We start from the raw sequence: 24,577 nt of genomic DNA, 5'->3' as shown, positions 1-24,577 counted from the left end.
GTGGCGGCCCATCCATGTGGCAGCTGGGTAACGGCGGCAGCTCAGCTGGGAGAGGCCAAGAGTAGAATGAGTACATAGGACATGTGACATGTCCAGGGTTAGGTTTTTATGGGTACTGAACTCAAAAATACTTCTAAAAATAGTTTCGGCCAATACCTATGGTAGTTAAGTATTAGCTGCTGCTCAGCTGCGAGCGGCTAAGAGTAGAATGATTAGATAGGGCTTGTACCGTGTCTAGAGGTAGGTTTTTATGGGTGCTGAGCTCAAAAATGGTGCCAAAAATAGTGGCAGCCCATCCACATGGCAGCTGGGTAACGGCTGAAGCTCAGCTGCGAGCGGTCAAGAGTAGAATGAGTAGATGGGGCTTATGACGTGTCTATGGGTAGGTTTTGATGGGTGCTGAGCTCAAAAATGCAACCAAAAATAGTGGCGGTCCATCCATATGGCAGCTGGGTAACGGCCAAAGCTCAGCTGTGAGAGGCCAAGAGTAGAATGAGTAGATAGGGCTTATGACGTGTCTAGGGGTAGGTTTTAATGGGTGCTGAGCTCAAAAATGGTACCAAAAATAGTGGCGGCCAATCTATATGGCAGCTGGGTAACGGCTGCAGCTCAGCTGGGGGAGGCTAAGAGTAGAATGAGTAGATAGGGCTTGTGGGCTGTAGCTGTTACCCAGCTGCCATATGGATGAGCCGCCACTATTATTGGTAGTATTTTGAGCTCAGCACTCATAAATACCTACCCCTGGACACGTCACAAGCCCTATGTACTCATTCTACTTTCGGCCGCTCCCAGCTGAGCTGCCGCCGTTACCCAGCTGCCACATGGATGGGTCACCACTATTTTTGGTAGCATTTTGAGCTCAGCACTCATAAAAACCTACCCTAAGACACATCACAAGCCCTATCTACTCATTCTACTCTTGGCCGCTCCTAGCTGAGCTGTAGCTGTTACTCAGCTGCCATATGTGGATTGGTCGCCACTATTTTTAGTAGCATATTTGAGCTCAGCACCCATGAAAACCTACCCCTAGACACATCACAAGCCTTATCTACTCATTCTACTCTTGGCCACTCGCAGCTGAGCTGCAGCTGTTACTCAGCTGCCATATGGATGGGTCGCCACTATTTTTTGTAGCATTTTTGAGCTCAGCACCCATGAAAACCTACCCCTAGACATGTCACATGCCCTATGTACTCATTCTACTCTTGGCCTCTACCAGCTGAGCTTCGGCCGTTACCCAGCTGCCATATGGATGGGCTGCCACTATTTTTGGTACCATTTTTGAGCTCAGCACCCATAAAAACCTACCTCTAGACACGTGACAAGCCCTATCTAATCATTCTACTCTTAGCCGCTCGCAGCTGAGCAGCAGCTATTACTTAACTGCCATAGGGATTGGCCGAAACTATTTTTAGAAGCATTTTTGAGTTCAGCACCCATAAAAACCTAATCCTGGACACGTCACATGCCTCATGTACTCATTCTACTCTTGGCCTATCTCGTCTGAGCTGCGGCCGTTACCCAGCTGAGCTGCGTCCATTACCCAGCTGCCATGTGGATGGGCCTCCACTATTTTTGTTAGCATTTTTGAGCTCAGCACCTATAAAAACCTACCCCTAGACACGTCACAAGCCCTATCTACTCATTCTACTCTTGGCCTCTCGCAGCTCAGCTGCAGCTGTTACCCAGCTGCCATATGGATTGGCCGTCACTATTTTTAGTAGCATTTTTGAGCTCAGCACCCATAGAAACCTACCCCTAGACATGTCACAAGCCCTATCTACCCTTTATATTCATGGCGGCTCCCAGCCGTTTTCAGCCGGTTCTAGCCGTTTAGCAGCTGGTACTAAAAAATTTAAAAAATGGTTATTGTTATCATTTAACATGAATTAAACCAGAAATATGTTTTAAAAAGTTGATTCCTACGTAATTAATGATGAATTTTGCCCTAAAAATAGGCAAAAAACGGCTAAACGGCTGAGCTGCCAGCCGCCAGCCGTTACTTTTCCAACTTTTTGTTCAATTTAGGGAAAATAGACCTATCAAGGATTACTCATGCCAAATTTCAGATCGAAATTCGAATTCTAAGTGCCATTTGCTCACTGATTACGAGATGGTTGCATTAAAAACCCCCCCCTTAAGCGGATATTAATCGGTTTCGAAGCAATACTGGAAAGTCATCTTTTTTCCATTCTGTAATAAAGTTTAGCCACTGCTATTTAATGAACCTATTATTCAAGATAAAATAAAACCACTCAAAGTTTACAAGCCAATGTACCATAACATTCTACAGTCTGTCTGTCTATCTATCTATATCTATCCACCCACCTGTAGTAGCATATACTCCTCTATATTATTCTCCTCCATGATGGTAGAGGTCAGACTAATAGAATCATAATATTCTAGAAGCTTGAGTTTGTCCTGAGTAGGGGGCACCCCCACCCATCCTGTACTAGACCACCTGAAATAAAAAAAGAAAAATATTAGGTTCGGTCATAAAGGGTTAAATCAATATAAAATTTAAGATCAGTTTTAAGGGATAAAATCTCAACTCTAACCACGTTATAGCCAAAGATGTTAAAGGGGGGGAGGCGCTTCGAGGTGGATGTGACAATTTTAGAAACCAAAACTAAAAAAAAGAGTTACTGCACTAAAATTTGGTATAGTGTTGCAATTATAAGGGTTGTATTGTGGAACTGTGAAGAAACGGCGGCGGAACCGCCGTTTTCCACGGAATTTCATTTTGCCGTTTCTCGCCGAATCAGAAAATTTCGAATCATCTGAGACTGAAACATTTATTCTTATAAAATTTCCCTAAAACGCTAAAACATCCAACTATCTTTAGTCATAAAAAGTACTTTGGTTTATTTATTTGAAAGTAGCTGTTTTTATGCATCTAAAAGTAAATAACCTTTCCTAAGTAAAAACCAGATGTAAAAAAACTCCTTATCATCAAGGTGTTAAAAAGATTCACCAATAAAAAAGAAAGCTACTGCCTTCCAAAGCCGCCGAAGGGTGACTTTTTTGCTACGTTTTTCAAAAACAATAAAATAATTGGAGAGCACGAACAAAAATCTTACATTAGGGTGATGTTTATTTTCCAACAGGGGGAGTAATAACAGTATGTATAGCATCGTATTATAAATAGCTTTCCGCGTAAATAAAAATATACAATTTTAATCTTATAATTGTACATTTTTATATTCGTAGAAAACTGAATATAATACAATGCTATAATTTTTCAGTATGGCTGAGAACCGGTTCTAATCCACCGGATATTAATCGGTTTCGAAGCGATACTGGAAAACTATTATACAGTATTAAGATAATAAAAGCCCATTGCCTTTTACCTATGAATTGCTTTTTTTTGGAGAGGTATTATTTTTCGTTTTTAAGAAACACCATGAGAAAATTTTAAGATAAATTTAAATAGATGGTAAAAAATGTTAAGATTGATTTTGCTCCCAGCTAAATTCATAAACTTTTGATTAAAAAGATCAAATTTGTCTTAAAGTAGCGCAGCAATAATAATCCTTATTTATGAAAAAGAACAATAAGTTGTAATACAGGAAAACATACTTATTAATATTTTAAGTAGATATTGTCAAATTTGGTAACTTTTGGTACTGATAACTGAAATCCTTTTGTAAATAAGAAATACCTAAATATAGTAAGTAATTCCCCTCAAAGTGCCTTCTCAAGTACATAAACCCCCCTCCATCATTCATTTTATTAGAAAGTATAGGGAGGGGGAGGGAGGGGGGTCAGTGCTCGATAGGTACATTGAGGGAAACCACCATATATTAGATCCAAAATTGGAAAAATTCGTCTACAGGAATAGGGCACCAGATTAAAAATTGATCTTCCAACTCAAATCCCTAATTTATAATTTTCTGGAAAAAGAAATGGCTGTAGATTAATCTTATTTCGCCTAAAAGCTTTCTATACCTTTTCTTTTTCTTAACATCCGAAGAAAAATCCATCATTTTTTATCACTTTTATTAAATATTAACCTTATATCAAAGTAAATAATATTGCATATTTTTTTTATTTCTTCAAATCACTTAAATATTGTTATCTATAAATTATATAAGGATTATAAATAATTTTCACGTGATTTTTAATTATCTAAAACAAGGACAATTGTGTTTAAAAGTAGCAAACAAACAACAAGCTAAAAATATCTAATTCAAAAAATGAATACACATGAATCTTAAAAAAGATGAGTTATACCTATTTATATACATCCCCTGTAAAAATTAACAAAATTAAACCTTTAGTAGATTATGATTATTGGTTTAAACACTATAGGTTTCTACCAACCAATCAAAATTCAATAAAAACGCCCAAAGTTTTTGAGCCAACGAATAAGATTACGTTGTAATAAAACAGTGGGTACCAGTGTAATTTCCTATTGTCCCCCCCCTTCCTCATTACTTCAATGTAGGATGTACATAGTCTACTTATAGATTTGTAATATCTTTCATTGATATATCCATGTGTTATGATACAACCAAGTATTTGGAAAAGTTCAAATTGGACAAAACTGACTAACAGACAAACTGACAGACAGGCGGACAGACAAATTGAAGGACAGGTCAAGAAAAATTGGGAAAAGTTTGTCAAGATATAAATCTAAAGTGTAAAAACCAGATGTCAGATCAGTTGCCGTTCCCGAGGTATTAATATAACAATTCAATCACAATAGAGTAAATATATATCTTATGTAGAAATTCAAATGTGATTTTATGGTTTAATTAACTCTAGAAATCTGTTATATTGTCATGCTATTAAAATAAGCAAAAAATGAATATTTGCGAATTAATATTATATCCGTATTTAAACAGCTTTGTTTGGTTTTTTAAAAAATAATGTATAATTCAGTACTAACTATTATAACAACAATAGTATTTAAATCTATATTTTTAACAGATAGGCAAATAGAAAGAAAAAAATATTGCTATTTCACCCAATAATAAAAAAAGGGTGGTTTGAGGGGAACACCCGCCATGAATTGATATCAAACATTGGCTTAATGTGATTGCTATCACTAAGTTCAGGCCATTGATGTGGGTTGCTTCGGAAAAGAAATTTTGAGGAAAGTATTGTGTTTAATAGAATTTGTTTAGAATAGAATTGAATTTTGAAATTAAAAACCTTTTTTTATAAAACCAAAATCTTTTTTAATTTCATGAATTTTTATATCCATGTTTTTTTTTATAGAATTTGTGTTTTCAGGTTTTTTTTTAGGGGTGTGGGAGGAAAAAAGAGGTAGGTAGTATATTAAAGTACAGTAATAAGTTTTCAAAAAGGTACTAACCATTGATTTACGTGCTATTGTCCACACTCTGCATCCCAAATATTTAAATAGTGATTGGTTAAAGTTGGATTTGGACCACCCCATTGCAATTGGGGTGCATTCATTGCCGCATATTTCAAAATTGTGTTTCAAAGCCACAAAAATTAGGGTTATTAAGGGATAAGACAATCGATGATAAATTGGTATACATCCCGAATAAACAAACTTACCCCCTTCTGCAGATTACAGGTTTTAGTTGACTTAATTGGATAGATTAATCAAGAGTACCCAAAGTTTTTAATCCAACGAATGAGAGAACGTATTTCTAATACTTTGGGTACCAAAATAGAAGGGGTCAATTTCTGCTGTTGTAATAAGATTTGATAATGAAACGCATGGGCGGAAATTACCACACACCGTTAACAAGACCATAGATAAAAAATTAAAAGATTATAAATTCTAAAAAATGGTTTAAAACTTAAATTAAGGGAGTCAAAATCTATGGTGAAATAATAATATCCTTTTCTTATTCGTTGGCTTAACAACTTTGGGGACTTGATTGGTTGGTTTATAAAGTTGAGTTCCCAAACGTTTTAACTACTAATTGCAATCTACAGAAGGGATAATTTTGTGTATTAACATTGAGGATATACATTAATTTATCTATTTAGATATCTGGGTTACAAACCAACCTAATCTAAGACAAATATTTAGTGTATGCCAGGCATATAAAGCATGCTAGCTCCTACTGAGTATATACTGTTTAATAAACATATTATATAGAATAAATTAATACTAAGAGATTTCACTTTATATTAGACTGGGTAGTGTGGGGACATTGGACTGGTAATTACACTAGTAGTACCCAAAGTTTTATCACACGTTTTATTATTTGTTGGCCTGGAAACTTATGAATCTGTTTAATAGTCCATTGATTTAAAAATTTTCTTATAAATGTAAATCTTACGGACATGCATTAGTTGTATAGTAGATTCGCTACTAAAAGAAAAAGCAACTCAATCTCATTATAACTTTATATCATAACATAAAAGTTTTCTTATGATTTTCTAAAAGAACGTATGGACAAAAAATTTGAAAAAGAAATTCTTCACCAAAAACTTTACTAATTAAAATGAAAAGCGGAAATAAGATGTGGCATTTTCCATTTAAGTTAAAACACCCCCCCCCCCCCCGCCTTCATATTATACAAAGTTCTATGTTGTATAGTTTAATAGTTATTTCTCGCATCGTATTATAAACGGCTTTCCGCGGATATAGAAAGTACAATTATGAGATTAAAACTAGTTTTTTTAGCCCCGAGGTGCCGAAGGCACCGGCTAAAAAAACTAGTTTTAATCTTATGATTGTACATTTTTATATTCGTAGAAAACTGGATATAATACGATGCTAGACATAGTTTTTTCGCATGGATGAGAACCGGTTCCTATCCACCGGATTCGATTGAATACGAGAAAAATTATTATGTCTACAGATTTTCTGCCAGTCAAAAATAAAGATAATTAAACAAAATGCTATATTTTTTTCAATATGCATATGTGAGAAAGAGCTAATTTTTATTCAATTTTATTCAATCTATTCTTTTGATTGAAGGAGGGGGGAGGGGCGTTAATGAATCCACTATATCTGAAAATGGATTTTGTAATTTTTTCTCTCTTTTATCTCATTCTCTCTCGCGTACAAAAAAGTTTTCGCCAACTTTTCCACTTAAGCCTCTCTATCATAAATTCGTTGACTTCTGAATTTAGATTTTATATATTTAATGATGGAATGGGATATATATCAAACAGATGTATTGATTGAATTGTTCTATTGGTTTAAAATTATGATATATCAAATTAGATCTCAAAATGATGAAAAAAGTCTTTATGCACTATAAGAGAGGGAGGTGATATTGTACAGTAAATTACACTGGTGCCCAAAGACTTCAAACAGGCTCTCTTTTTTTGGTACTTAAATTGGAGTGTCTAAACCTTTCAACTAATAACTTTAATGTTCAGATGGGGGTAATATTGTATGTTATCATTGGCTTACTAGATAAATTTATCGTCCATTGTCTTATCCATTAACATTCCTGATGATAAATTTACATATATTATTGTTAAAAAGATCTCTTAAACTAAAATTATCACTGTATAACTATTTTAAGATGTAGTATCAGAATGAAATAAAGAAACAAACTAAAATTGTTTTATCGACTTTGGCTAATGTGCCTTATTGGTTAACAAACTTTTAGGCCGTCTTTTATTGTCTGAAGCTAAAGATATCAAAAATATTGGCCTGACATGGTTGTATTTTTCAAGTAAGCTTTCTAGGGTGGTTTTAGGCTATTTTCCTAACTACTCCGCCCTCCTATAGAGGCTAATGACAAAGAAACTAGTATTCAGTAATTGTATAATACAGTAAATTTTAGTTTTTGAAAGTTTAAGTTAATAAATCACTTATTATGACATGTTAGAGCAAATCATAATGAAAAATTTGCATTTGGGAAAAGTAGAAGGGTGTATATTATGCTAAACCATTGTGAAAAAAGTGGCCTAAAAGTTTATTAGTGGATGGTTGATGATTATCAACCCACATACTAACACATTTAAGGTCAATATCAATACTTCAGAGTTTGCAAGGAAGGGGGGGGGGGGGGCGCTAAAATTACAACACCTCTTTCTTTCCTTATCCTTCACTAATAAATATAAGTTACCAAAAGCAGAGAATGAAAAATATATTAATATAAAAAATGGCATTTACATAAGTAGCAATTACAAATAACTACACGTTATATGAAGAAAAGAACATTAAATCAGAATACCATAAGAAAAATTATTTTTACAGTTATTGTAATTAGATCCAGTTTTTTTTGACAACATATTCTATTCAAAGAGAAAATACCCTAGTAAAAATTTAAGAAAAAATTATGAGCATATTTTTCGTGAAAACTTTAGACACAAAATATAAATCCGTACTATAACTATTTTTATGGTTCATACATTTCAGCTAATTAAAAAAAAATTAAAGAAAATGTTAATAATTTCGATTAAAAAATGATGTGAATTTTCAATTTAGCACATATTAAAATCATCTGAACAGCATATTATTACTACAGCACTTAGATTACACCACCATAATCAAAAGTCAGTCTTAAATTTCGCTATTACAAAAATCTGCGACTGTGTACAAACTCAAAATTCGCGATGACAATTTTATGTGTAATCATATAAATAAATTGCCTACAATTTTTCACGTTTTCCACTCACTTAGCTCCGCAGCTTAACAGGCTAAACTCACAGGGATAAGACAATGGCTGATAAATCGATGTCAATCCCCAATGGTGAAATACTAAATTACCCCTAGTGTAGATTAACAACTTAATGAACAAACCAATCAAAATTCACTAAAAGTCACCAAAGTTGTAAAGCCAACAAATAATAAAACGTTATTTTAAAACTTTGGGGCCTTGGGTAATAAACAGCCCAATGCCCCCTCCCTTCCTGCTAAACTCAGGGAGTTTGGAGATGACAGTGGAAGTAAAATTGAAAAAAATCTTTTTGCAATAATGGCGGAATAAAACTTAGGAATTATAGGAAGGATATAAATATTGCACATTGTCCAACCCCTGTTAACTTGGGATTAAACTTACAGACAGAGCTGACAATCTTATCTAGTAATTGGATGTGTGTGTTTGTGAGTTCTTTAGGATCTCAAAAACAACTGGGCTACAATAATCAAGAAAGCCTCGTTTTAGTCCGGTTAAAATAGTCAGTTTTAAGCAATTTTGCATACAGACAGACATTAAATTGTACTGGAACTCAAAGTTTAAATTACATGATCTCTCATTGATTGGCTTAATACCAGTGTTTCGGAGCCGGAGCCGGGAGCAGGTACATTTTTGGTGGAGCCGGAGCCGTATTTTTCGTTAAAAACGGCTCCGGCTCCAGATTAGCTAAAAATGATTTTTTAAAGTAATATTATAATTTGGCAACGGTCTATTTCCATATAATAAACTGAAAAACTATTGTTACTTAACAAATAGACACACGTCCTTCTACTTTTATATAGCTTTAATCAAATAAAAGCAAAATATTTTATATTATTTATTTTATTTTATCAAATTCAATAATAAACAAAAATTGATATATTAATTTTAAGGTAGGAGCCGGAGCTGGAGCCGGAGCCGCATCAAAATTAAACGGCTCCGACACCCTGCTTAATACCTTTGAAGACTTTAATTAAATCTTGACAAATCTTCAGTAATCAAACTTGTCCATCAAAGTTTTCTAATTTGAATGTGCATCAATTTATGATGCCTTATTCCTTAAGATTCCTTTGAATGAAATTATGTTATGGGCGCGGCCACTCTACTATTGCCACGATTAAGATGTATGTACGTACGAGGTACTAAAACAGATTTTGTCCTCCTACTCAAATAATTTATGAAGATACATTGCATTCAAACCAAAGTTTAGTTAAAAATAAGTAGTAAAATAAAATTGAGCGCACAAAAATATTTTAATCAAGGACAAGTGACAACAATCAGCCCATGTAATGTTTAGCAATAACAAAGCTTTTGAACAAATAAATTCACAGTAATAATTTTAATGTTAGTTTGTGTATGTGTGTGTGTGTTTTTGTGTGTATGTGGTGTTACGTGTATGTATGGGTCTGTTGAATGAAACGGCATCCATATCACGTTAAGAAACTTTAATACAAACATACCCTAGTAATAGAGTAGCAGTGCTACTAATGAAATGTTGAATTTTTAAAAAGAAATTAAGAACACAGTTTGGAATTGCGCAATTCTTAATAAACCTACTTTTATGGAGAGGATTTTGAATTATTTGACCAAATCGCATAGAATTCATTCTATGTCTCAACTTATTGGCTATTAGGGGCCGGAGTAGGACAATGGGCATTAAATTAGCCTTCCCAAAATTAAAATTGGAAGAAAAATGGATGTTGATTTTAAACAATAGTCCATAATAAGTCAGTTGTGACCTATTAATTGTAATCATTTCTTATCATTTTTTAATATTTACTTAAATTCGAAAAAGATTAACGTTTTTAATTGTGAATATATACTTTGCAAATTAAGTGTTTTAGGATTTATATCGATCGACAAAATATCATTAATATAAAAGTGCTAATGGCTAACATATGATCAATAAGCTAACAGGAATAAAAGATTTATTAAAATCCAATAAAAATATTATATAAAAGAATATTTCAATTCCATACCTAGCAACTAAAATACAAACACCCACAATTTTAACAGATTTTTATAAACTAGAATGCTCGAATCCATCTAAAATGGAGGCCAGGGGGAGGGTGGAGGAGGGCTACGTCTATCCATTTTACTCGTCAATTATCCTATTCCTCTTGGCTCTATGCCTAGATTAATTCAACCGCTATTGTCCTATCCCTCTTGGCTCTATGCCTTGATTAATTCAACCGCTTTTGTCCTCTCCCTCCCTTGACTTTTTTTTTTTTCAATATCATTTAAAAATAATATATAAGTACATAGATATATAAACCCCTTTACCTCCTATTCCAACACTTTAGTTAGATGATATTTCTATTGAAGTGTTGCGACATGATAAATTCAATGATGACAACATTCATAATAGTTATTTCTTTCATCGTATTATAAACCGCTTTCCGCGGATATAGAATGTACAATTATTAGATTAAAACCAGTTTTTTAGCCCCGAGGTGCCGAAGGCAAGGGCTAAAAAAATGTTTCTAATCTTATGATTGTACATTTTTATATTCGTAGAAAGCGGTTTATAATACGATGCTAGACATAGTTTTTTTCGTATTGATGAGAGCCGGTTCCTGTTCACCGGATTCGAATGAATACGAAAAAAAATTTTATTGTGTTTATTAATATAATTTTTATGTAGTGCAACTACTTTATAATTATCAGGGATCTTAAGGGATAAGACAATGGACGATTAATCTAAGTACACCCCTCATTATGGCCCTTTATTGGTTGAAAATTTTGAACACTGCTACTTTGTACCAATCAATTTAAGATGTAATCGATGTAGGTACCCAAAACTTTAGTCAACGAATAAAAAAGCGTGGCTATAAGACTCTTGATACCAGTAAAATTCAAAGTTAAATGTCCCCTTCCTCCCTGACAATTACTATATTTGAAAATATTTTTTGATAATATTCTTTTTATAAACAAATTGTTATCTTATTATTGCTGCCTTCTTAATTGTGTGATCAAGTTTAAATTCTGTTTCTAGAGGCGCAGCATTACTATGTGTCATAATATTGGTCAGTACGTTTTCTCTTACCTGTAAAAACAAAATAAATATTTTATTTTATATCAGAATGTTCTTAACTAACTTAAAGAAAGTTTTAGATATTTCAATAGTAATTTCAGTATTAATTCAAAACCAATTGAAATCATGTTTAGCATCGTATTACAGACAATTTTTTTTACGAATTGTAAATAACCTTCCTAAATTTAAATTTTGTTAGACTGTGAATTCGACCTCTCGACTAGCTTTAATCTTATAATTTTAATATCCACTAAGAGCTAAATAATGCGGTAAATAGCTATTATAAAATTTTCGAACTAGCATATAAACAAAGAGGTACAAATCCAAAAGTAGAAAGCATATAAATTAACCAATACAGAAATGAAAAGACAGACAAAATTTTACATAGAGTAGAATCTTCACTCACAAAATACAACTGTCTAGTTTTAATGAAAGCTGAGTAAATCCAAAATAATTTTAGTCTGCTTGCTTATCGATAAGAGAAATATTCTCAATCTCAAAACATGTAACCATGTATATTTAATTGCAGCTGAGAAAAAAAAACATTTACCCCATAGCCGTATGGAATTACAAAGAGTAGATTCGCTATTAAAAAATGCCTTTATCTGAAATGCAAATTGGTCTGATAACCTTAACAAAATGGTCAAATTGAATAAAAGTTTAAACCTAAAACGGACCAAATAAAAAAATATAAAGAGCTATTTGTTCGTAAATTTTTAGATAGCCATATTTGTGACAATATCTTATTTTTTAGTAGCGCAGCTACTCTATATTACTAGGTTATGTTCGTATATACTCCATCATGAAACTTTCTCTTGGGAGGGTGGTGGTACCCTTATAGGTTTTAAACCTTCCCTTGACCCGTGAGAAGCTATATTGTAATGGAGAATCATATCGGTTGAGCGTTAGGCTATCCTTCTGTACAGACAGACACACAGACACATATCCTGTTATTTCTATATGTATAAGGATTGTTATTGCTACGCTATTTAAAAAACAAAATTACCCTTGTTTACTTTACAAAACAATAGAACTCTTTATTTTTATATATCATAAGAAATCATATTTTTTTTTAAAGGATATTTTTTTCCACTTGTTCGCCAAATGCACTTAGTAACATGGATAAAATGACAGGCAAATCGACGAAAAATATCCCATTATTTACCTAAAGTAGTAAGGTTTTTTGTTTGTTCGTTTGAATCTTCTAAATTCTATTTGTTTTAGGCTAATTCATAAATTCTAAAACTAAGTCGTGATATGGTTTTATGCTATTTTTCTTTTAATTTTTCTGAAAATCTAAAATCATTACCTATCCTTTTAGCACTGATTTTATGCACTTAAGATATAATCTGATTTATAGAAAAACAAAAAATTAATTAATATTTGTGTTTCTTACCAAGGAGGGAGGGCAGGGGACATTGGGCTATTTATTACACTAGTCCCCAAAGTTTTATATCAACGTCTTCTTTTTCGCTAGCTCAAGAAATTTTTGTTGAATTCTGATTGGTTGAATCATTAGGTGTCCAAGCGTTGAACAACTAATTGTAATTTATAAACGGGGTAATTTTGTGCATCATCATTGGGGATGTAAATCAATTTATCGACAATTATCTTATCCCTTTATATCCCTGGTATCTTACACAAGCATGCACAGAGATATAGCCAGGGGGTGGTTGTGTACAAAAATCAATGAGAGTGGTGTCAAAATTATCAAAAATTAAGTACTGATCTTAGGCTTTTACCTTTAAGGGAAGCTTTGTTTTGGTATTATGCTATTTTCTAGGCGAGTAAAATAGAAACAAAAAGCATTATTATCATGAATCTTAAAGGGACAAGACAATGGACGATAAATCAAAAACCAATTATGATTAACAAACTTGCCACTTCTGTGATATAGCTTAAACAAACCTATCAAATTTAAGCAAATATAACCAAAGTTTTGAGAGATATAATGTGGCAATAAGACTTTGGGTACTTGTGTAATTTAATTTACATTCCATTGTTCCTTCCCTTACTAATCATTATTGTTTAAAATATAATTTCTCTGATGTTGGTTGACCTTTTTAAAAGATGAATTACTCATTGAATTTTGTTGTTAAGACCAGGTGTATAAAACTTAATAGATTTTATTCTCATAGATTCATGAAAAAAAACAGAGATCTTAAGGGATAAGACAATAAACAATTAATTTTAAACAAAATAAAAATTATTGGTTGAAAAGTTTGGCCACCGATACTTTGAACCAACCAACTAAGGTTTAATAAAAGTACCCAAAGTTTTTATGCCAAATAATGAGATAGCTTTTTCTGTATATTTAAATAACTGTACATGGTAATGAGTTGCCCATTTTTTGGACCAAGGCATTAATGATTGGTAGCTCTTTTGGGTGTAAAAAAGGTGTAATATCCAATGCAATGGAAGTTGGTAACAGGGTTTATTATTCTGTCTAGGAAGCTCTATTGGATGTAAAAAGGTGTAATATCCAATGCAATGGAAGTGGGTAACAGAGTTTTAGGTTGTTATTCTGTCTAGGAAGCTCTATTGGATGTAATAAGGTGTCATATTCAATGCTATTATACTTGATGTGTGTTTATACATCCAAACAAAATTATGCATTAGAAAAATTAGAAAAAAAATCTCAGATATAGGGAGACTAAAAATAATCCTAGTGGTATGTGGTACATGAAAAAAAAACTTCCTTGCTGCATAAAATGCCAAAAAGATGACATCGAAAACGTTGGTAAAATAAATCACCATTTGATATAGGTATTTTGTCTTATTTTTTGCCCATTTTAAAAGAACATGAATCATTGAATATGGTTATGATATTACTACAAGTTGCCCCCAGGTATTCAAACCCTCTGACCTTTCATATTATTAAATGTTGGGTGAGGGGGAGGGGATGGAGGGGGGGCATTTTCTCATTTTTAAATTAGGCTGTCTCATATTATTTAAATATTTATAAATAAAAGGTATTATCCTCTTGGAATTTTTTTTTCAATATTGAAAATCTGAGTACCCCCCCCGACAACGAACTATGAACCGTGGCCCCAGCGCTCGGCTCCCTAGCCTGCCTGCCTAGCCGCAGCGCTCGGCCCCCTTGCCTGCCTAGCCGCAGCGCCCGGCTCCCTAGCCTAAAACCTAACCTAAAATAGTTGTTCGTCGGTAGTCGGGGCGTCGGTAGTCGGGGGGTACAAAATTGAAAAAAATTGAAGAAAAAAAATTTCTAAGAGGATAACGCCAAAAAAAAACTAGATATATTTTTCACAATATACTTGACAATATACTTTTGCCACTGGATATTAAAATGTATAAATGCCCAGTATTTAAAGTATGACACAATATCTGTTTTAATGACAAAGGTTTTGCAATTTGACAATAAAACATCTTTCTCTTTCTCTCGGTTGTAAAAATGTTGTGTACCCTTTTGGATAGCTATGTTATCTAGGAAAAACTATATTGCATTTGTCAGTTAAGATTAATTTCAGAGAAGCTTTATATAGGTCAAAGAAAAATTCTTTGATAATTTTTTCTAAATATAAGATAACCATCAGAGGCTAAAGGTGAAGCCCCTAGTTTTACATTGCAATGTAATATCTATTTTTTCTCAAAATGTTAAAAACTCGCCACCCTAATATATGTTAAGACATAGAGCTGGATGAAAATTCGATTACATGATCCCTTGACCCAACATGGCGTGGCTTCAAAATTGCAAGATTTTTACGAAACTCTGAAATGTTCAAAGATGGAACAATTGACGGCAAATCATAAGTTATGACAAACAAAATTACCCCTTCTGTGGATTATTGATTTAAAACAATTAACATTCTTACTATGGAATTAACTAGGGTGAGGCGGGGCATTACCAGTAATTTTTTCGGTTTTTTGAAAAAAAAAATGGGGTAAATATTAATATTTTTAAATGGGACCAAGACCATTAGAAAGCTTACGGAAAGGACTATCAGGTCCTAATAGGACGTTATCCTAGGACTTTTAGAAGTTTGTCATAATTGGACTCAAAGAAATTACTGATAAATGCCCCATGGTGGGGCATTGTGGGTAACGTCTTTTCAACCTAAAAAAAATCGATGAAAAACGGCCAAACGGCCAGTCAAACATAAATAATCATAATTAGTATAGGTTATAGGGATTATCCACAAAAATTTTCATAAAGATCAGACTATTCCTTCTATGTCAAAAATCATTTTTTTTAAAGGAAGAGAAATTTCGATTTTTTTTTCACAAAAATTTTCTTTCAAAATAAAAGGGATAGTTCTATGAAGTGTATTTAAAGAGTTAAGGTACTCAGAGTAGTGAACTTTTATATGTCTTAGTAGAATATATTAGGCATTGGATAGATATGATTATATGTTAAAGAATTTTTAACATTGACCAGACCAAACTTTTTTTATTTGACAATATCGAAAAAAGTTAAAGAGATTTGCCACATAAATTACATGAGAATGTTCTATTTTTTTCCAAATATGAATAGCCAAAACACCAATTTTAGATAATCCTTTTCAACATATTTCACAAGAGTTATAAAAAAATTGAACAGGGGTTCCCCTTAGGACAAGTTACTTAAAAAACATAAAAAATAACGTCCAGTTCACTATAGGACAGGTTTTCTATAGATTCTTTTTACAAAAATAAAGAAAACTGTCCGGTTTACTTACAATATACACCATATCTCACGCGGAAATACCAACTAACCATACAACATATATATATATATATATAAAAAGACCATTCACATGTAATTTATGTTGCAAATCACTAACTCTTTTAGATATTATCAATGTCAAATAAAAAAAGTTTGGTCAGGTCAATGTTAAAATTCTTTATCACAATCATATCTATCAAATGCCTAATATATTCTACTAAGACATATAAAAAGATCACTACTCTAAGTACCATACTGAATATTTTATTGGTCATTCTTTGTTGTTATGTGTATTTTGTTGTATAAAAAGTTTGAAGTTCTATTAACTAGTAAATGCTATCTAAAGTTGTATTTATGACAAAAAAGTTTTTGCCATATATAACACGCAACGAAGTTGAAAATAAAAATGAAAAACTCATTTTTTAAGGAAAATCCCTGGTAAAATCTCTTAATTTTAATCAATAACTTTATATTATGCACTACTAAGTTATTTAAAATAGAAAAAACTTACAGTTCACTATATTTTTTTAAATGCACTTCGTGAAACTATCCCTTTGAATTTTTTTATATAAAAAAATCTGTTCTATTCACTTTTTGGCCTAATTCTTAAAAAGCCCATATTGAATTTTGGATTTTACCAAAGAAAACCTGAAAATTGATATTAAAAATCGAATTTGAATTTTTTTTTCGACGTTACTGAAAAATACCCCGCGCGAACTTTGGTCATTTTTGAAAAAAATATTAACTCTACATTTAAGCTCGCACTCAACGGATTTGGAAAGAGCGGGCAATTCTTAGTTCAAAAGGTTTTTACGGATCAGTTCTAGGTCTTACCAATTTTTGTGTAGGTCGATCTTTATACACATAGGTGAAAAAATTTTTGAAAAAAAAATTTGTTCGTCCGACTTTGAGACCCCAAAAGTACCCTTAAAATTTATCTCACAAAAATTTTATACTTTTTTGTAGGCAATTTAATAAGGAACAAATTTGCTTTTATGTTTTTTTCTGTCAGTCGATTAGAACATGGAGAAAAATGTCATTTTCTGAAGGTGGGTAAAAAATTACCGGTAATGCCCCTTACCGGTTAATGCCCCGCTTGACCCTAATTAAAATTCTTTAAGAACCCAAATTTTTTGTGCAAAAATAAACTCTAAAGTCCCCTCCCTTCCTTGGTAAATTGTAACACATTTTTCGGGGAAATAAATAGCTAAACAAGTGCCACACTTTCCTATATTGATAGCTACTAGGTTCTACCTTCCATCACATTTAGGCTAAAGGATTCAATTTTTAAGTAGGGAAATTCAACTTTAATATGCATATAATATTTTTAATTTTTCAGAGAAGAGTTGTAATTTTTAGGAAATGTATTTAATTTGAAATCTTATTCGCCAGTCAAATTAAGGTTTTTTTATGTTGATTATGGTACCTATCTGTTACAGTTTGTTTAAGTTTGGAACCAATAGGACAATTCTAATATGGCTAAACTAAGAGAAATGGCTTTTTGTTAGGGACAGACTACCCCTAAAACTAAAAAACCTTAGCATTCAATCTAAAGGGATAAGACAAAGGCCGATAAATTTATGTACATCCCCAATGATGACACGCCGAATTACCCATTATGTAAATTACAATTAGTGGTTGAAACGTTTAAACATTTAACTTTATGAACACACCAATAAAGTCCCCAAAGTTGTTAGGCCAACAAATAAAAAAAATTTGTTAAAACGTTGGGGACTATTGTAAAAAACATCCCAATGTCCCTTCCCTCCTTGATCCTCAACCCTTAATTAAATGCAAGGAACTCCTTAGAAAATTTTCAGTAAATTGATTAATTAAAAATTGATAATTATCAAAGATAATTTGATTATTTGATGAAATACCTATGTCAAAAATTTCTATAATCATGAATAATTTCTTTTGAATTAAATATGAAGGTGTATTATCACAACCGCATATTGTAATAATATTTTATATTCGCAGAAAATAGGAATTAATTTTTATGGAGTGTTTGATAAAACGAATAAATAATCAGGATATGGATAACTTGTGCTTTTCATTTGATAATGTAAGGAAGCGATTGCACACCCTATCATTTGGATTGTCAGAGGAATCGCCAAAACTCTTAAGGGATAAGACAATGGAAGATTGAAAATTGAAGTACATCCCCAATGCTAATAAATCAAATTTACCACTGCTATAGATTTAAATTATGGGTTGAAAAGATTGGACACTTATTAAGAAACAACTTATTAAAATTTAAATTATTAAAAAGTTTTTGAGTCAACGATGTAATAAAAATTGAGATACCAAAGCAATTTATAGTCCAATGTCCTCTCCCTCCCTGTATAAAAGGTCAATATAAAAAAAGCAGTATTTTTATTTGCACACTTAACCTTTTTTAATAACAGTCCCCTTAACATTAAGATTTAAATTTAAGAGGTATGTTGTTACTGTTTTTTCTAGACTTATGCAGAAGTTGCCCCACAAAACAACAGAAAAATGTATTTAGGCTATTTTGTGCCTAATAAAAATATTTGGATTATGGAAAGAAAACAAAGTAGCGGGTTTCGTCGTATTTTCACAGTAGCTTCTGACAGATTGTTTTAGGTAAGGTTAGGTCGGGTAAATTTTAATGATTGCCCCGCAGGATTAGGAAATATACCCCGCAGGGTTAGAGCCCCCCGCAGAGGCTAGAAATAGAAGAAAAGCTACTGTGAAAATACGACGAAACCCGCTACTTCGTTTTTTTTACATGATCTAAAATTTTGCCTCTGATATGTCTACCAGTAAAAATTAAAACACGCCAAAAAACATTTTGTCATAATAATGATTTATTATTTATCATTTTTAGCTGTAAAGTAGAAGCATTTTAAAATATACATGTTTAATGGAGTAATATATTGTTGTCGCTAGAATGCTGGATGGAAAACTGGTTACACTAGTTGATATTAAGGTATAATGGATTTTTGGTTTTTATTGTACAATAGGATTTTTGGAAAAAATTATGTACATCCCTGATTTAAATCATTGGTGGACATGTTTGGACATTAAAGGTTTGTACAAACCAATCTAAAGTACCGAACAAATAAATTATTAAACTTTAAGGACCTTTAGAATTTATCATCTAATGTTCCCACCCTATCTGATAATATCTTGAACCAAAAGAACCCGTGTTCTTGAGGATAAGGGCAATACAGTTCATGACTTTTCTAAAGAAATCTATATGAGAGGGGGGATAAATGAGAGGGTGTAAAGCCCTCTAGGAAGCCGAGTTGTCTGGTGGGGGTCACTGTAGAATCATAAATTTGTGTGCCTGGCCCTGCATGGCATAAATGTCCAAATGACAAAGATATTTTGAACACATGTGCAGAGTAACATAGTCAAACAAGGACATTTCTGTGTAAAAAAAAGTTGCACCGCAAAAAAGGATTGAAAACAGCTTGAAAAGTACTTTAAACGAACAATTCTAGGGATCTAAAGGGACAAGACAATGGACAACAAATTAATGAACATTTCCAATTAAGATAAACAAAATAACCCTGTAGATTCTGTAGATTAAGATTAATGGTTGAAAAGTTTTGACACTGCTAGTTTGTTCCAATCAATCTGAATTTGAACGACTGAAAAAGCATATCATTTAGAAAGTAGATTAAAAAATTGCAATAATGCTACGCTTCTAAAACCTCACAAAGACGTACATAGTAATTTAAGAAAGGATTTGCATTGCATACATAAAAACTAAACATTAAATGAGCATAAAACGTATGAAAATTATGCTAAACAGGCTAAATGTGGCCTATTAAGCAAGGCTGGAATAATAAAATCTTTAATATATTATAGCATAGCGTACAATTGTATTCTAAATCATATTTTGGTACTTTCCCTTAAAATGTCTAGCGAGCACAGAACTCTAACCCCCCCCCCTTTTATAAAAAAAATTGAAAATAAGGAGGACCCATAACCTTGAAGGTACTCTGACCCTGCGGGGATACTCTATACCCAATCTAACCCAACCTGACCTCTAGAAAAGAAAAAAAAACAGTGGAGGGGTTCTTTGCACGACTAATGTTTCTAGGAATGCATCAGTACAATTGTAATCTACTGTGATTTACTTATTAAAGGGGTAATGTTGCTCATCATAATTGAAAGTTTATATTCCTTCCTAGATAATTTATTATCGTCCATTGTCTTATCCCCTAATTCCCTGCAAGATTTCACATTTAACCACAAAGTATATATATTTGTATGGCCACATTTGCACTTAATAAAATTATCTTGGCTAAAAATTGCAAGGATTAAATCATCCAAAGTTTTGCTGCAATAACACTTATATTAGGTGGAATGCCTTGGTCCAAAACAGGCGCAACTCATTTACCATGCACAGTTAAGACTTCCATTAAAAGGTCGTGCAATCAAAGAGTTGGTTGTCTGAAAAACTATTAACCATAAAACCATGCACATCGTTAAGTAGGGTTTGGTTTTAACTTCCAAAATACACTAAAATAAGATCTAGTGGTGTATCCGGAGCATCAATACCTAACCTATGTAAAAAGTAATATTTAAATGACTTTTCATTAATATGAGCAAAGCCTTAAAAACAAATAATTTAACCAAAAAAATGCAAAAACTAAAGATTTTGGATAAAATCTTTTATATTTAAATTAAATTAACTATTTCAATTAACATAAATCCATTATTACAAAACTAAAATATAATATTATCACAAGAGCTATGTTGTAACTACTACAGTGAAAGAAAAGCAAAAGCGTTTACAAACTAACTTCAGCTAATTTTGAAAACAGCAAAAAAGTAAGTAATATCTAAAAGACCAATGTTTGCACTTTTGCTTGTTGTTATGTAATAATACACCCTATTACTTTGGCAGATAGACATTAAAGTAGAACAATAGAGGGGGAAGGGGTTAAATAACTGTATGTCCTCATCTCATGGACCCTGTGCCAATTTCAAATTGGAAATCAGTCTATTGCGTTGTAAATATCAATACAGCATAGTCGTAACTAAAAAAGCATAAAGCTATTTGCTAGCTGACGAAAAAATGTCCCCGAAACTGGATACAGGTAGCTTTCTGGGTTATATATACTTAATACATCTATTTACTACATAGAACAACTGAAAATTATTTTCTACTGCCTTTAGCTAAAAACGATTGAAAATGCTACAAAATAGGCCACATAAAAAGTATTACTTAAGGACAAGACAAACTTCTTTGGGATTATTGCTTTAGAGTTCCTTGGATTTTTGGCAATATGGCATATAATATTGATTGGAATGTTAGAACACCATTGATAACAACATAAATATGTTTACTCTACCTAATCTACTCGTAAAAAAATCATGCTGATAAGTAATTTTTATTGAAAGCGTAGCAACTTTATAAATTAAGTAAGTACTTATGTCCGTACATTTGTACGGCCGATTTATGGATCTTAAGGGATAAGACATTGAAGGATAAATCAATGTACACCCCCAATTAATATAAACCAAATTAAACGTTCTGTACTATTGGTGGAAAAGTTTGGGCACTAATAGTTTGTACAATCTAATCATTAAGATATATAAGTTGGAAAGAAAATTTAAGTTAATTAATTTTGACAGCTGTGCTCTGTGGATTGTAAATTATCTGCGCTCTGATTGGAGAAGCTTAAGTGTCGAACAACATTCAACCAATTAGAGCGCAGGTAGTTTAAATTCACCTATCCTATTGGTCAAAATTTATTAACTCAAATTGTATTTCCGTTTTAGAAAAATAATTATACAAAAAAACGAATTTTATAAAAAAATCTTAAATTTGATGCAGATTTCAAATCTCCCTCTATCATTAAAATTTCTTCCAACTTATATATCCTACTAATCTAATCTTATTTAGTCCGTAAAGCCGTTAGCCAACAAATGAAAGAACGTGGTTATATTTCAACCATCCCTATAAAAACTGCTTACAATCAAACGAGCTAATAAAAAGTCATTATTAGTGATTTATTTACAAAACCAGTCAAAATTTTACTATGAGCTTACCTTGCTTCGCTAATTATGGACATAATATCCTTGTTCTATCAAAAAAAAATCAGCATAATCATATATTTTTCTTAGCTTTTTTGTTTTTATTTTCTTATAATGAGGACAAGGTTACAACAAATCGGTAGCAGTTTAAAAAAGTAAAATTGTTTTATTATCTTTCAATTAATACCTTTTTGCAATAGTTACAGGTATATGGGGATAAGACAATGGATCTAAATTTGTTTGCTATCCTGAACTTTGGACAATAAAACTAATGCAACTTTTCATTATGGCTAATATTATATATAGACTTGGGGTCCTAGCGCATAGAATGCCGCTATAAAGTCCATACATAGCGAAGCAACGATAAGTTGAAACAAACATTGCTAAGAGGTTGTCAAAAGGTCGTGCGGAAATAAACAAGCTAAAGAGTAGCTAGGCTACTAAATTTATTTTAAAAATCTACATGCGTATTAAGGTTTGAATGTTTATAGTAAATAAATTTTGTGTTTTTTATTACCTATATATAAAACTAAGCAAATACTTAAAAAAATAATCATTATAAATTAAAAAAAAAAAACAGGGGAGTATATTTTTAAAAATTTGACTTTTTAGCTTTAATAGGAGCTAAAAAAATTCCAAAATAATTGAGCTTAGGTAATATTTATAAATAGAAGCCGAGAAAATCACACTTCACTTTAGCCGTACAGACAAACAGACGGACGGACATAGTAAGGTATAGAGTACCTTCGCTACTAATAGAATATGTTTGGTGTAAGATGCTGTGAGTAGATCATTTACCCCTAAAAATGTACCAAGTCCTCTAACAGCAACCCATCCAATAAAAAAAATACACCCCTGTAATATACAATAATTATAGTGCCTAAGTAATAATAAATAAACAAGCATTTTAAAAGTATTACTGATAAGGACATTTAAATATTACTTAAGAATAAAAACAAATAGTGTATTAAATATTAATGCTTGCGGATGTTCGTTAGTATTTCCGTCAGTCGGAACGACATGACAATGAAAGATAGTTAAGTATACAGTGTATTTTTTAGTTTATTAACCGCTACCTAATCATTTTATAAGGGGGGGGGGGGGGGGGGTAATGCAACCATCTCGTAATCAGTAAGCAAATGGCACTTAGAATTCGATCTGAAATTTTGCATGAGTAATCCTTGGTAGGTCTTTTTTCCCTAAATCGAACAAAAAGTTGAAAAAGTAACAGCTAATGGCTCAGCCGTTTAGCCGTTTTTTGCTATTTTTAGGACAAATCTGTCATAAATTACGTAGGAATCAACTATTTGAAACATATTTTTGCTTTAAATCATGTGAAATGATACAAAAAAAAAAAATTTTTTTTAGATATCTAGTACCAGCAACTACAGGCTAGAACCGTTTGAAAACGTTTTGGAGCAGCAAAGAGTATTATGAGGAGATAGGTTTCGTGATGGATTTGCCTCGAAAAAGCCAAAAAATGGCTAAACGGCTGAGCTGCCAGCCGTTAACCCTTACTTTTCCAACTTTTTATTCAATTTAGGCAAGGATTACTCATGCACAATTTCAGATCGAAATTCGAATTCTAAGTGCCATTTATACATTGATTACGAGATGGTGATATTAAACCCCCACCTCCCCTTAAATTAGCATGAAAATCACTATAGCCTAGTTCACAAAAGACATAGGTCGACCTCTTGAAATATAGTCGACCTCTAAAAGTTGTTTGTGAACTGGGCATATGCTTAATCAATAAACAAATCCATTTTCAATATAACTAAAGAACAGCTACACACTTTTTAAAAAATATCACTAAACGAAAATAACAAATTCATTTAAACAGTTTGAAATGCAGAAAAACAATGACAAATAGAATGATTTTCTTAAAAGTATTTTTTTCTTCCTAAGAAGGATATTGCATAATATAAGGAAGAGGCGTAATCTGCATTTTTATGAGAGGGTTGATACTCGAAAATAAAAAATGTAGCTTAATGGGAGTAGGTAACCTCTTCACAAAAATTTGTATTCTGAACTTTTTTCCTTGATTTATAAGATAAGGTTTCTTTTGCAGCAAAATATCTCGAAAATGTCTGTTCAGGTTTCAGCCTTTTCCGTAGAGACAAAATTCCCATGGATATTAGAGGCGCAGTAAACAATGTGCCCCTTTTTTTGGGTTGTACACAAAATTTGTAAAGAATTCTATAATCATCTACATTACATCATAAACCTTAAGAATGTTTTTATTTATAAATGTACATATTTTTGCAAGTTGAATTAATATGTACACAGTTGCCA

At 32.3% G+C, this 24,577-nt stretch overlaps 1 protein-coding gene across 4 annotated transcripts in view; it reads right to left on the bottom strand.

Moving 5' to 3' along the window:
* LOC145334150 (uncharacterized) overlaps window positions 1-24,577 on the bottom strand; it is a 481,948-nt gene that overhangs the window by 225,652 nt on the left and 231,719 nt on the right. For 2 of the 4 annotated variants that reach the window (XM_080179454.1, XM_080179455.1), the window contains exons 1-2: window positions 3,949-4,080; window positions 2,329-2,461 (exon numbers count right to left, since the gene is read on the bottom strand). In XM_080179454.1, the coding sequence (XP_080035580.1) occupies window positions 2,329-2,461; window positions 3,949-3,986 (171 nt within the window). In that variant the 5' untranslated portion in view covers window positions 3,987-4,080. Of the gene's footprint in view, window positions 1-2,328; window positions 2,462-3,948; window positions 4,081-24,577 lie in introns of those variants that run through there. The other 2 variants (XM_080179457.1, XM_080179456.1) reach the window with 1 other exon arrangement.

The sequence above is a fragment of the Acartia tonsa genome, chromosome 12 (assembly GCF_053477335.1).
Source record: "Acartia tonsa isolate MP-2025a chromosome 12, ASM5347733v1, whole genome shotgun sequence".
NCBI classification, from domain to species: Eukaryota; Metazoa; Arthropoda; class Copepoda; order Calanoida; family Acartiidae; genus Acartia; species Acartia tonsa.
Note: the sequence above shows the minus strand (reverse complement) of the source record. Positions and strands in the feature narration are given on the sequence as shown.